At 36.8% G+C, this 12,899-nt stretch overlaps 1 protein-coding gene across 3 annotated transcripts in view; it reads left to right on the top strand.

Annotated features, from left to right (window-relative positions):
- The window catches only part of SYN2 (synapsin II), a 123,371-nt gene that overhangs the window by 96,747 nt on the left and 13,725 nt on the right, over nucleotides 1–12,899 (top strand). For all 3 annotated transcript variants that reach the window (XM_087709112.1, XM_087709111.1, XM_087709110.1), the window contains one exon: nucleotides 2,746–2,895. In XM_087709112.1, coding sequence (XP_087565238.1) covers nucleotides 2,746–2,895 — 150 coding nt within the window. The remainder of the gene's footprint in view (nucleotides 1–2,745; nucleotides 2,896–12,899) is intronic.

The following is a 12,899-nucleotide window of genomic DNA, read 5'->3' as shown; positions in this document are numbered from 1 at the left end:
CAAATGAGAAAATCCTTTTTCTAACTTTAAACTTTGTCCTTTCTAGGCAGAGATCACTACCCAAGCCACAGACATGGATTTCCTGACAAAATGCATAGAAATTTTTAAAAAGTCTTTTAATCTTTTTTTTTAACTTTTGAGTGGACTAAAAGGGAAGGCCCTCTTAAAAAAAAATTGTAAAAATGCATATGAAATATATCCTTAGCATGTAAAATATAAATTGCAAACCTGAAAACATTCTTATCCAATGCATTTTATAACTATTTATTTCATAATTTATAATGTATAATTTTCTAAAAAAGCAATATTGAATGTTTTCTTAATTATAATGCTAATCAGATCCATAACACTCATCATATGTATTATTATGAAATTGGTTTTTAAAATAAAAGCTTCTTAGTAAAACTTGAAAAGTACCATTTATCACTTACTTGTTAAAAAAGATTTTAGATGAGAGGAACAGACAAATCTGTTGGCCTAAGTTTGTCCCAAGCAAATTGAGAGCATTATGATTAATGCTACAAAGTTCAGTCCTGCTTCTCTAGATTTGAAAAATTATTCCACAGTTATCAAGCATATGGATAGAGATTATAATTGTTATTATTTATATTATTTGGGTTTCTAAATTTAAAAAATATTAGTCAAGAGCTTTGTTGGTTTTTTCAGCTCTGATTAGGAGAAAAAAGTAAAAAATAAATAAATAAACTACCATTGTTTTTGTTTAAAACAATGTACCGTAGTAAATGTATAGTTTAGTACACTGATACATTTACATTACAATATTATGTAATATGGTTTTTATCAACCAATATAGTCCATTAATAAAACATGTGCCTTCCCCTCCTCTCTGTGTGTGTGCATTTAGAAGAAAATGAAATGTGGTTCATGTCATTCTGCTTTGTGGGAATGCAACTGTTTTATTTTCAATCTGTTTTTCATTTGTGGTAGAGGCAAGAAAGTATATAGTAGATTCCTGATCTGCTGGTTAGAAATGATAGTTACTACTTTCTAGGTCTATCATTCAAGTATGATTAATCACTGAATTGATGAATCTTGTACTAGTTCCCATGAGACGTCTTTGCCACATTAAAGGTGCATTCCAGAAGGATGATTTCATCAGTCATTATCATTTATCCAACATGTTTTTAATTTTTACAAATTGCACAGAAGGAATATATATATATATATATATATATATATATATATATATATATATATATATATATATATATATATATATATATATATATATATATATATATATATATATTCAGAACAAAGTGAGATATTTTGGTTGGCAAGAGAAACTTTGATTCATAGAAATTAATAAACTTTCCCATTAATCATTGCTTGTTTCCAGCTTGTATGAATCTTCCATCTAATACCTAACACATATGTCTTTTACAAGCAGTGTTTATTAAATAAAAATGTTTGTAAACTATTATTAATCTTGAAAATACCAGAATAGTTTCAGATGACAAATACAATTAAATATAATAAAACAGATTATCTCTGTCAAATATTTTTGAGCAAATAAAGCTGTTTCATACTTGATTAGTGAGGAAAAAAACCCAGAACTCCTCAAGCACACAGCGGTAACCATTGGTCAATGTATATATTATACATATATTATATTTATGCAAATCTATCTCTTATATATGTTGGAGGCATAGGTAATGCATATTATTTGCATTTCAAAAAGCATCTGTTGTTGGAACATTGTCAAATCAGGTCTGCAAACTTTCTGCAAGTCTTGATGCAGCAATCAAGCCACTGCAATATCTGCACTCCAATCTAACAAGTATATTTACCAAACTAGAATTATCCACTTTTAATGTATTCAAGTTCAGGTTTATTATCATAAAAAAAATAAAACAATCATGCTGGGGATACAAAAAGATACAGGGAACATACTACCACATGTGGTGGACCTGTTCCTCAGCAAAATAATATTGGATGAGGATTTTAAAAATGGGTAGAGGAAATGGTAAAACAGCAAATAGAGTTTAAACCGGAACTATTCCTATTAGATCTATTATCAGGTAAATATATATTAAAAAATCCAATATTTAATATTACATGTAATAACGGTGGCTAGAATACTATATGCTCAAACTTGGAAAAATGGAAATATACTCTCTGATGAAATGGTAATGAAGAAGATATTAGACTGCTCTGAGATGAATAGGCTAACTATGGAAATCAAAGACAAAGGAGAAACAGAATACTATTTAGTTTCAGGTGTATGGTATAATTGGCTTGACAATAGATACAAAGATTAGAAAACTAATAATGAAAGATGATTAAGGAATTAGAAATTGGAAATAAATGTAAATATAATGTAAGATGAAAAATATTTGTTGTATAGCATAGTATATAACAATAAGATATTACAAAAATGTAAAAATATATTTAGAATGATAACTATATAATGTATATATAATGGAATATATAACAAAATTGTGGATATAGACAGGTGTAGAGTTGTTTCAAAGATGAAATTATGATGTAAAATGAAGAAAATTGTATAATAAAAATATATTTAAAAAACAACAACAAAGCATTCAACCCATCTAATAACCCTAAATGCTAAGGAGAATTTTTAAAAATCTAAAATATTTTTCAGTCCTTTATTTTTTAACCCTCTTTTCCAGCAGTTCAAAATAAATAATAATCATAGTGGTGTAGGACACAGCATTAAAAGTTACTACCTTTCTTTAGCTAACTAGTTTTTATCTCTTCTAGGTTATGGGTTCTGCAACCCCTTTGATTGGTGAGCACCAGGCTGAAGACAAACAGCTTATAACTGAGCTTGTTGTAAGCAGAATGAACCAACTTCTATCCAAAACACCTATACCATCTCCTCAGAAACCAACTGCTACTCAGCAACCACAGGTAAGGAATGCTGACTCATGTCTAGGCACACAAAAAAAGAATTTTAGTAGGAAATATCAGGAACAACCTCAGCATTTTGATCTGGAATATTACCAGAGGTGGGTTTCTGCCGGTTCACCCCGGATCAGGCAAACCGATGTGGTGGCAACAGGAGGCTCTGCCTACCTGCCTGGATGCTTCTACGCATGCGCAAAAGCATCATGCAAGCACACACATGCACACACGAACCGGTAGTAAAATAAATTGAAACCCACCACTGGATATTATGTGGATAATTCCTTGGATAAAATTTCAAACATGGGTTTTTTTAAAATATCCAAACAGAGATCAATTGAAAGTAAAGCAGTAACTTTAAAAGTAAACTTTCAGAATACATTATGTATCTGTTGTTTGTTAGTTAACTGGGACAATATAATCATCTTTTATTTGCTTCTGCTAATTTTCTTCTCAAGGCTGTGTGACATAAACAGCTCTGTACATCCTGTTTTATGTGGCTGTAGCAGTTTGTATGTTTGTATCTATATATTTTTCTATTTATTTGAAATAAATATTTACTGGTTATGCTTTTTGTCTTCCTCAGGCCCAAAATAGTTTTAATTGACAAAAACATTATCAAATTGTAATTAAACATACAATAATATCTCAGTACATTTGTATCTTCAAGTCACTCTTCAAAAAAGTTAAACATTCCTATCTGTTGATGACTTTCATTCATGACACAAAACCTGACCAGACGATCATAACTGACCATGGTGACTAGTCATTTATTCTGAAGTTGATGACTAGTCATTTATTATGAAGTTCAAAAAGAAAGAACTGCTTATCCGTAAGTAATAAATATGTCTAACTTACTGCAGTGAGTAGGTGTTAGGTCATGAATACGAATTCGGTTTCTTGGTAGGTGATATTATTTTCCTTAGGGAGAAATACTTAGTAGGTTTTAGGTAAGTAAATTCCCTGACACCTTACTTGAGTAGTGAGCCCACCCATTCACCCATCCATTCATCAAATGTATATGGCTGCCCATCTCATGAAAAGATGGTGTGGATGGCATGCAATAAAATTATAAAACAGTTAACATATCAAAAACTAACATAAAAAATTTAAAAATCACATTTAAAACATAAGAAAGATCAGCAGTCATCAATAATAATAGAGCTAAGTACCTCACCTGTCTCCTGGGTTCCTGAAGCCAACAGCATACACAAATTTTGAAGGATTTTGAGAAAATCAACAGGGATGGAGTCAAACTTACTTTTTGGGGGGGTGTTCCAAAAGACTAGTACCACAGCAGAAAAAGCCTGCAGCATGTCTCTTCTGCCAGGTTAGATGGATGGATAGATATAATCAGGAGAAGCAATCCCTCAAAAAATATTAGTGTATTACTGAATGCTAATGATGCAGTAATTTTGCTCTTGAGCTCAGCGGGTCTTACAAGAGCATTGGGATCACTATTACTATAACTATCACAATTATTACAATGAGAAGATATTAACAATTAACGTTACCAACAACCAAGTCTGTTACCTTCCCCTAACAGCCAAAACAATGAATCTGAAAATTAGGTGGAGACACCATTGATGGGTAAAAACTTTCAGAGTTGTTTTTCAAGCGTCAAGCTAAAAGCTGAAATGCTCACTTACATTATGTATCACAAATTATTGGTTTCAGGGTAGTTATGGAAAGTACATTAAGACCAGAAGACTATGCTAAAATTCTTGCTCAGGCTACACATATGCAGCAAGATGGAGGCAATATTAGCAATCTGAATAATATGAACATGGAATAGTAATATATAATGCAAATACTTATATACGTACATCCGCTCCCTTATACAGACACAAACACATAACGTTTATGCTTACATACTCTCCTTAGGAGATTTCACAGTATAAAAATAGAAGAGCAAAATGGTATTATGACTTTTATTTTATTTTATTCAGTCTGTTTTGCTGCCCCAAATATATCAGGTTAGCTTAATTTTCCACCACCCCCACACATACACACCCCTCCCCTCTAAGAGTGTAGCACCATCTTGTGGGAAATGCTCATATCTATTGAAAGCAAGTTCATTCCTATTTTTCATGAGATTGAGCAAAGACTTTAAGATAAATTTTAATAACGCAGCCAAAATGCAGTTAGAAATATATGACTTTAAGTACCGGTATATAAAAAACATCACTAACTTTGCACTATAAAATTGATATATGAAGAATTTAGACAGTTGTTTGGGCAAGGTATTTGTTACAAGTAAAGAGTAACTCAGCTCAGCCTGGCTGCAGGACTTCAGTATCTACTCCTCAGTCACCACAACACCATCTCTGGTAGCTCTGCTGTGAGTAACTATTTCTCCTGTATTTTTGCTGCTTCAGCATTTGTATGCTAGAGCTATGTTAACAGAATAACAGAGTTGGAAGGGACCTTGGAGGTCTTCTAGTCCAACCCCATGTCTAGGCAGGAAACCCTACACCACTTCAGACAAACGGTTATCCAATATCTTCTTAAAAACTTCCATGTTGGAGCATTCACAACTTCTGGAGGCAAGATGTTACATTGATTAATTGTTCTAACTGTCAGGAAATTTCTCCATAGTTATAGGTTGTTTCTGCCCTTGATTAGTTTCCACCCACTGCTTCTTGTCCTTCCCTCAGGTGCTTTGGAGAATAGCTTGATTCCTTCTTCTTTGTGGCAGCCCCTGAGATATCGAAGTATTGCTATCATATCACCCCTAGTCCTTCTTTTCATTAAACTAGACATACCCAGTTCCTGTAGCTGTTCTTCATATGTTTTAGCTCCAATCCCCTAATCATCTTTGTTGCTCTTATCTGCACTCTTTCTAGAGTCTCCACATCTTATTTACATCATGGCAACCAAAATTGTATGCAATATTCCAAGTGTGGTCTTACCAAGGCATTATAATGTGGTATTAACACTTCACATGATCTTGATTCTATCCCTCTGTTTATGCAGCCTAGAACTGTGTTGGCTTTTTTGGCAGCTGGCTCATATTTAAATGGTTGTCCACTAGGACTCCAAGAGCCCTCTCACAGTTACTAATATTGAGCGAGGTACCACATATACTGTACCTGTGCATTTTGTTTTTCTTGACTAAATGTAGAACATTACTTTTTACACTATTTCATTTTGTTAGATAGCACCCAATGTTCAAGTCTGTCAAGATCCTTCTGTATCTTAACCCTATCTTCTGGAGTGTTGGCTATTCCTGCCAGCTTGGTAACATCTGCAAATTTAATGAGGTCCTCATCTATCCCCTTGTCCAAATCATTGATGAAGATGTTGAAGAGTACTGGCCTAAAACAGAGCCTACATACTTCCCTCCATGTAGATGCAGTTCCATTGAGGATTACATATTGAGTGTGGTTGGTCAGCCAGTTTTGAATCCATCTGGTGGTGGTGCTGTCTAACCCACATTTTCCTATTTTATCTAGTAGTAAGTTATGGTCTACTTCGTCAAATGCATTACTGAAGTCCAAGTAAATTATATAGACAGCATTCCTCTGGTTCACTAATTTTGTCACTTTATCAAAGAAATCAATAAGATTAGTTTGGCATGACAAACCCATGTTGGCTTTTGGTTATTACTTTGTTTGCTTCTAGGTGTTCGCTGATTTGTTGCTTGATTATCTTTTCCAGCATCTTCCCTACTATTGAGGTTAGGCTGATAGATAGTTTCCTGGATCTATTTTTTGTTTCCTTTTTTGAAGATGGGAACTACATCAGCTGTTTTCCAGTCCTCTGCCAGTTCCCTGGTGCTCTAGGACCTTTGGAAAATATAGCTCAGTGGTTCTGAGATCTCATCTGCTAGTTCCTTCAGAACCTTGGGATATAATCCATCTGATCCTGATGATTTGAACTTGTCTAGGGCAGACAGGTTACCATTTTCTTCACTATTTTAACTTGTGTTCCTAATCTAATGTTATCCAAGTATAAAATGTAAAATGATAGATATAATTATTACTATTATTATTTAGCCTTGAACTAATGATATTAACATTCTAAATTTATTATCTAAACATGTGATTCAAGGATTAAAGTATCCTTTTATTTTTGATCATAGAAGGCCTGCACGCTACCCCAAAGCATTGAAAACACTGGACAGCATAAAAAACTGATACAGTTAGAACTAAAAAAAGAAATTGTATAAGGGCTACAAGCATCACTCACATTTTTTTGTTGGTTACCTTTCCGAGTATACTGGAATATATGGACTTTTTAAGGCCTGCTACCTTTTGCATTCATGTGGGAAAATGATGCGGAAGAGGAGAATCCTTTTCTTTGTGGGGTTCTCATCCTTATGGAAAACTGTTTGATTAGAAAAGATGATAACAACATTAAAACATTTTTATCAAATTCCCCAACAAAGAGAACATCACTAAAATAAAAGTGAAGATCACAGATACACCAGATTATGCAAAAACAATTATCCTCCTTTCTCTGAAAATCAAAATGTACTGACTATGAGAAAGAAAGAAAATTCAAATTAAATTAATACTTTTGTTAAGTGAGCTGAAAGTTTATCAGAAGTTTGTAAGGTTTTGAATTTCTAAGGACTCTTCTCATAGAATATCCAGAAAAAGAGAATAAGCTATTTAAGCCACATATTACTGGTAATAAATTGAACTGGTAATACATTGGAAAAAGTATTCTTCCAAAGCTTGCAGGAGGGAAGAAAGAAAGAAAGAAAGAAAGAAAGAAAGAAAGAAAGAAAGAAAGAAAGAAAGAAAGAAAGAAAGAAAGAAAGAAAGAAAAAAAATGCTGGATGGAAAAGTCAGAAAGTTAGGCAGTGTTTATAGCAGGAGTCCCCCAAACCTGAAATGAAAAGGACCTTCAAGAAGGAGTAGCATATGTGTAATATAAGAGTATGTGCCAATTTGGAATTTAGCAGGAAGTCATGAGCACTGGAAGCTGCCCTAGGAAAGTTTGTCTACTCAAAAATAGCTGTTAAGTTGGTGTGATCAGTTCCAAAACAAAATGTCAGGTGAGCAGTGAACCATGAGGGCACAAGAGAAACTTCTCTGGGCACACTGGTGCCCTTAGGCTTATGTTGTGGATCCCAGCTTTATACTTACTTACAAAGCTGGAGATTTTTGTATTTGATTAAAAAAAATTATCAGAAGCCAAAACACATTGAAAGAATTACACCGTCAAAGAATAGAAGTAAAAACTATTGTTGAATACTTAGCATGTGGCAATTATCCAACTTAGTGTTTGTTGGTTTCTGCACCAGCAGATGGAGATGTTGTTATTTAGTAATAGTTCAATATTTTGTTATTGCTGAACTTTATATAAAAGCACTTTTTCTAGATGTTTAGCTTTTCGTTGTTACAGAACAATGGTCATCTCATAGTATGCATTTCAATCAATTCTTGATTATTTGTGTATGATCTTTGGACACCTGAGAAATGTCTAAAGGCAGTACTTTTCTTATGCAGAGATGGTTAAGATTACTGAATATTTTTGTCGGGAGAGTGACGGCTGTTGTATCTTAGTAATGGGGATTACTTAGTAATGGGGATTACCGGGGATGTGGACAAGGCCATGAGAGCTGTAAGTTCCTCCACCTGTGTTCTGGATCCGTGTCCCTCATGGCTGGTTGTTAACTGCAGTGAGGTGACACGAGGCTGGATCCAGGCGGTTGCAACCGCCTCCCTTCGGGAGGGGAACTTCCCCGCCGCACTGAAAGCGGCGGTGGTGAGACCCCTCCTGAAGAAACCATCCTTGGATCCAGCTGTCCTCAACAGTTATCGTCCGGTCTCCAACCTTCCCTTCCTGGGGAAGGTTGTCGAGAAGGTGGTGGCCTTCCAGCTCCAACGGTCCTTGGAGGAAGCAAACTATCTAGACCCCTTCCAGTCAGGCTTCAGACCCGGTTACAGCACAGAAACCGCTTTGGTCGCATTGATGGATGATCTTTGGAGAGCCAGAGATGAAGGACACCCCTCCATCCTGGTCCTCCTCGACCTCTCAGCGGCTTTCGATACCATCGACCATGGTATCCTTCTGCGACGACTGCGGGAGGTGGGAGTGGGAGGCACCGTGCTACGGTGGTTCTCCTCCTACCTCTCGGACAGGTCGCAGTCGGTGTTAGTGGGAGGGGAGAGATCGTCCCCAAGGCCCCTAAATTATGGGGTGCCGCAGGGTTCGGTCTTATCCCCCCTACTATTCAACATCTACATGAAACCGCTGGGAGAGATCATCCGCAGGCACGGGATCAGATACCATCAATATGCGGATGATACTCAACTGTATCTGTCCGCCCCGTGCCAAATCAATGAAGCGGTTGACGTGATGGGCCGGGGTCTTGAGGCCGTTATGGACTGGATGAGGGTTAACAAGCTTGTGCTCAACCCAGAAAAGACCGAGTGGCTGTTGTGTTTCCCTCCCAAAGATTTGGCCAATATTCCAACACTCAGGCTGGGGGGTCAAATTCTACACCCCTCAGAGAGGGTCCGCAACTTGGGAGTCCTCCTGGATCCACAGCTGTCATTCGACCATCATTTAACGGCTGTGACCAGGGGGGCATTCGCCCAGGTACGCCTGGTGCGCCAGTTGCGACCCTACCTGAACCGGGAGGCCCTCACAACAGTCACTCGGGCCCTTGTGATCTCTAGGCTGGAATACTGCAATGTGCTCTACATGGGGCTGCCCTTGAGGAGCATCCGGCGACTTCAGCTAGTGCAGAACGCAGCCGCGCGAGTGATTGCGGGTGCACCCCGATTCACCCGCATAACACCTATCCTCCGCGAGCTGCGCTGGCTACCTGTCGATCTCCGGATGCGCTTCAAGGTGCTATTAATCACCCATAAAGCCCTACATGGCAGTGGATCTGGATACTTGAGAGACCGCCTTCTGCCAATTACCTCCCTACGACCTATAAGATCCCATAGATTAGGCCTCCTCCGCATTCCATCGGCCAGCCAGTGTCGGCTGGCAACTACAAGGAGGAGGGCCTTCTCAGCAGTAGCCCCGACCCTTTGGAACGAGCTCCCCGTGGAGATTCGTACCCTCCCCACCGTCCAGGCCTTCCGCACTGCCTTGAAGAACTGGCTCGCCCGTCAGGCCTGGGGATAAGAATCGCTACCCCGCCCGAATGATGAATGGATGTTGCTTACTATTTTATTATATGTTGTTGCCTTAATGTTGTATTCCCCTCTCCCTGGTTTTCTGTGAGCCGCCCTGAGTCCCCTCAGGGAAAAGGGCGGCCTACAAATGCTAATAAAACCTATAAAACCTATAAAAGTAAGTAAAATGAATTAATGAAATAACAAGAAATGAACAGGCTTTCATGAATTATGTAGATAAGCTTAGAACTCTTTGGGAGTTTTTTCTATGACTTTCTTTGGATAAACTTTGTAGGGGGTGTTTTGGGTTTTTTAAGTACGATATGTTACGCTTACTTTAAGACATATAACTTCTTGAAGTTTTTTTTATGTTTTCTGACGCAAAAGTGCAATAAGCCATGCTGTAGACTTTCAGAATTTATGTTCAGAGAGGCATTGGAGAATACTAAAATAATGTTTGAGAGCTTCTTATAATTCTGAAGCTTCAGATTTGCCCCCTCCTACTGTAATATTACCTCTACATGCTCATATCAGAAGCAAGAAAGGATCAAAGAATTCCCTTTGAATTTCCTCTACCTTAAAACAAAGCAAACTTCTAAGGAGAAATATCTAAGGAATACAGATGACTAGAAGAGAGCTACATACTTTAATACAATAATACAATAGCAGAGTTGGAAGGGACCTTGGGGGTCTTCTAGTCCAACCCCCTGCCAAGGCAGGAAACCCTATATCATTTCAGACAAATGGCTATCCAACATCTTCTTAAAGACTTCCAGTGTTGGAATATTCACAACTTCTGGACGCAAGCTGTTCCACTGTTTGATTGTTCTGTCAGGAAATTTCTCCCCAGTTCTAAGTTGCTTCTCTCCTTGATTAGTTTCCACCAATTGCTTCTTGTTCTGCCCTCACTTATTCATTGCTGTTATTTGATGATAATATGCTTTTATCATTGTTGATTTATCTTGTATAGTAGCGGTAAATAACATTTTCCCATTTTGTACTTTTAATATTACATCTTTTCCATGTTCATGTTCATGTTCAATATATTAAATGAATATATTTTAATATCGCTACAAATTACCCATGAATAATTAAGGGGAATAATTAAAAAATGTACAATGAATATGCCACTTAATTGTCAGTAAATGAACATTTCAAAAGTTAGTAACATATTAGTTTTCTAAATTTCTGAACTAAAAATTGAGGAGTATGTGTTAACACAATACCAAGAATGATCTTTAATACAATACAATACAATAGCAGAGTTGGAAGGGACCTTGGAGGTCTTCTAGTCCAACCCCAGACTTAGGCAAGAAACCCTATACCGTTTCAGACAAATGGCTATCCAACATCTTCTTAAAGACTTCCAGTGTTGGGGCATTCACAACTTCTGGAGGCAAGCTGTTCCACTGATTAATTGTTCTCTCTGTCAGAAAATTTTTCCTCATTTCTAAGTTGCTTCTCTCCTTTATTAGTTTCCACCCATTGCTTCTTGTTCTACCTTCAGGTGCCTTGGAGAATAGTTTGACTCCCTCTTCTTTGTGGCAACCCCTGATATATTAAAACACTGCTATCATGTCTCCCCTAGTCCTTATTTAGTAGTAGTAGTACCTAGAGTATATTCAAAAATGCAAATGTAAAAGTTAGAAAAAAGATGTTACAGTTTATCTACAACAGGTAAACAATTAAGAAAGAAAAAGATGTTTACATGTTCATGGTAGCTAGGGAAAGCCATTAGGGAGTTACTTTCTTTAAGACAGTACACTCTTCCAAATGGAATAGAGGGAATTAAATAGTTTTATTTATAGTTTCAAATTCTACTGTTCAATGAGCAACAAGTGCATCCGTAGGAAAGTGTGCAAGGGTTATTAAGATTACAAAATGCTTAAACAAAGATATATTTGAGGAAACGAGGTGAACAGGAAATATGAGCGGTCATAATGGGAAGCCTAATTTAAGGCAAAGGCATTTCCTTTGAGATGGACTATATTAAGCATTGACCATAGATCTCTTGGGTTGGTACAGATTTCACCAGTACCTTTTTAATCACAGTTCATGGTCCACAGGTCACCAATCACGGTCAAAGTCAGAACCTCCGTAGCCAACAAATGACTAGTTTCATTAATTAAAAAAAATCTGTTCACTTAAACTAAGACAGTGGTTCTCAAACTTGGCAACTTTAAGACTTGTGGACTTCAACTCTCAGAATTCTCCAGCCAGCTCTGCTGGCTGCAGAATTCTGAGAGTTGAAGTCCACAAGTCTTAAAGTTGCCAAGTTTGGTAACCACTGAACTAAGATAATGACAAATCCATCATTACCCATGATGCAGCAACTAAGCTGCTCTCAACAGTCACCAGACAAAAGTAATAAAGTTTCGACCCTGCTGCTTACTCTTAACTTGTAGAGTACTTTTACAAATATGGCAGACCCTTATTGATTTTCAATGTTCTGAGGCCTGCATCGTCAATCCTCTGTACCCAATCATTAAAAAAAATACCCAATTTCAGTAAAAATGCTTCTGTTAAGTGAGAATAATATGTCTCCTTTGTATTTTCAACCTTGCATTTCGTATTCTATAAGCTATAAATGTCAATACATTTATTGTTACTATGTCTTTTTAATGGGACATTTACAATGACATTAAAAATCATTTTTGCTGGATGTTCATACCCAAAAATATATACAGTATTTAAATTTATCTTGCACTAGAAAAGGTCTTTTTTGTGGCAATATCAGCTTTCTGGTGGTGGGGGTGGGGGTAACATGAGTTTATTTTATGAACACTACAGGAGAGGAAAACATAATTTCCCTCTTTCTATGTCCTGCAGTTCCAGTGAAATCTCTGTCTTTTTGCACTCCCTTCACTGGGCTTCCTAATGATGCACCAAGAGTCATTTCTATTCTGGCATTCAGGGAATTTTTTA

The sequence above is a fragment of the Thamnophis sirtalis genome, unplaced genomic scaffold (genome assembly GCF_051295495.1).
Source record: "Thamnophis sirtalis isolate CommonGarterSnake01/CBP01778 unplaced genomic scaffold, rThaSir2_p1.2 scaffold_3, whole genome shotgun sequence".
NCBI lineage: Eukaryota > Metazoa > Chordata > Lepidosauria > Squamata > Natricidae > Thamnophis > Thamnophis sirtalis.
This window is presented reverse-complemented; position numbering and strand designations above follow the sequence as displayed.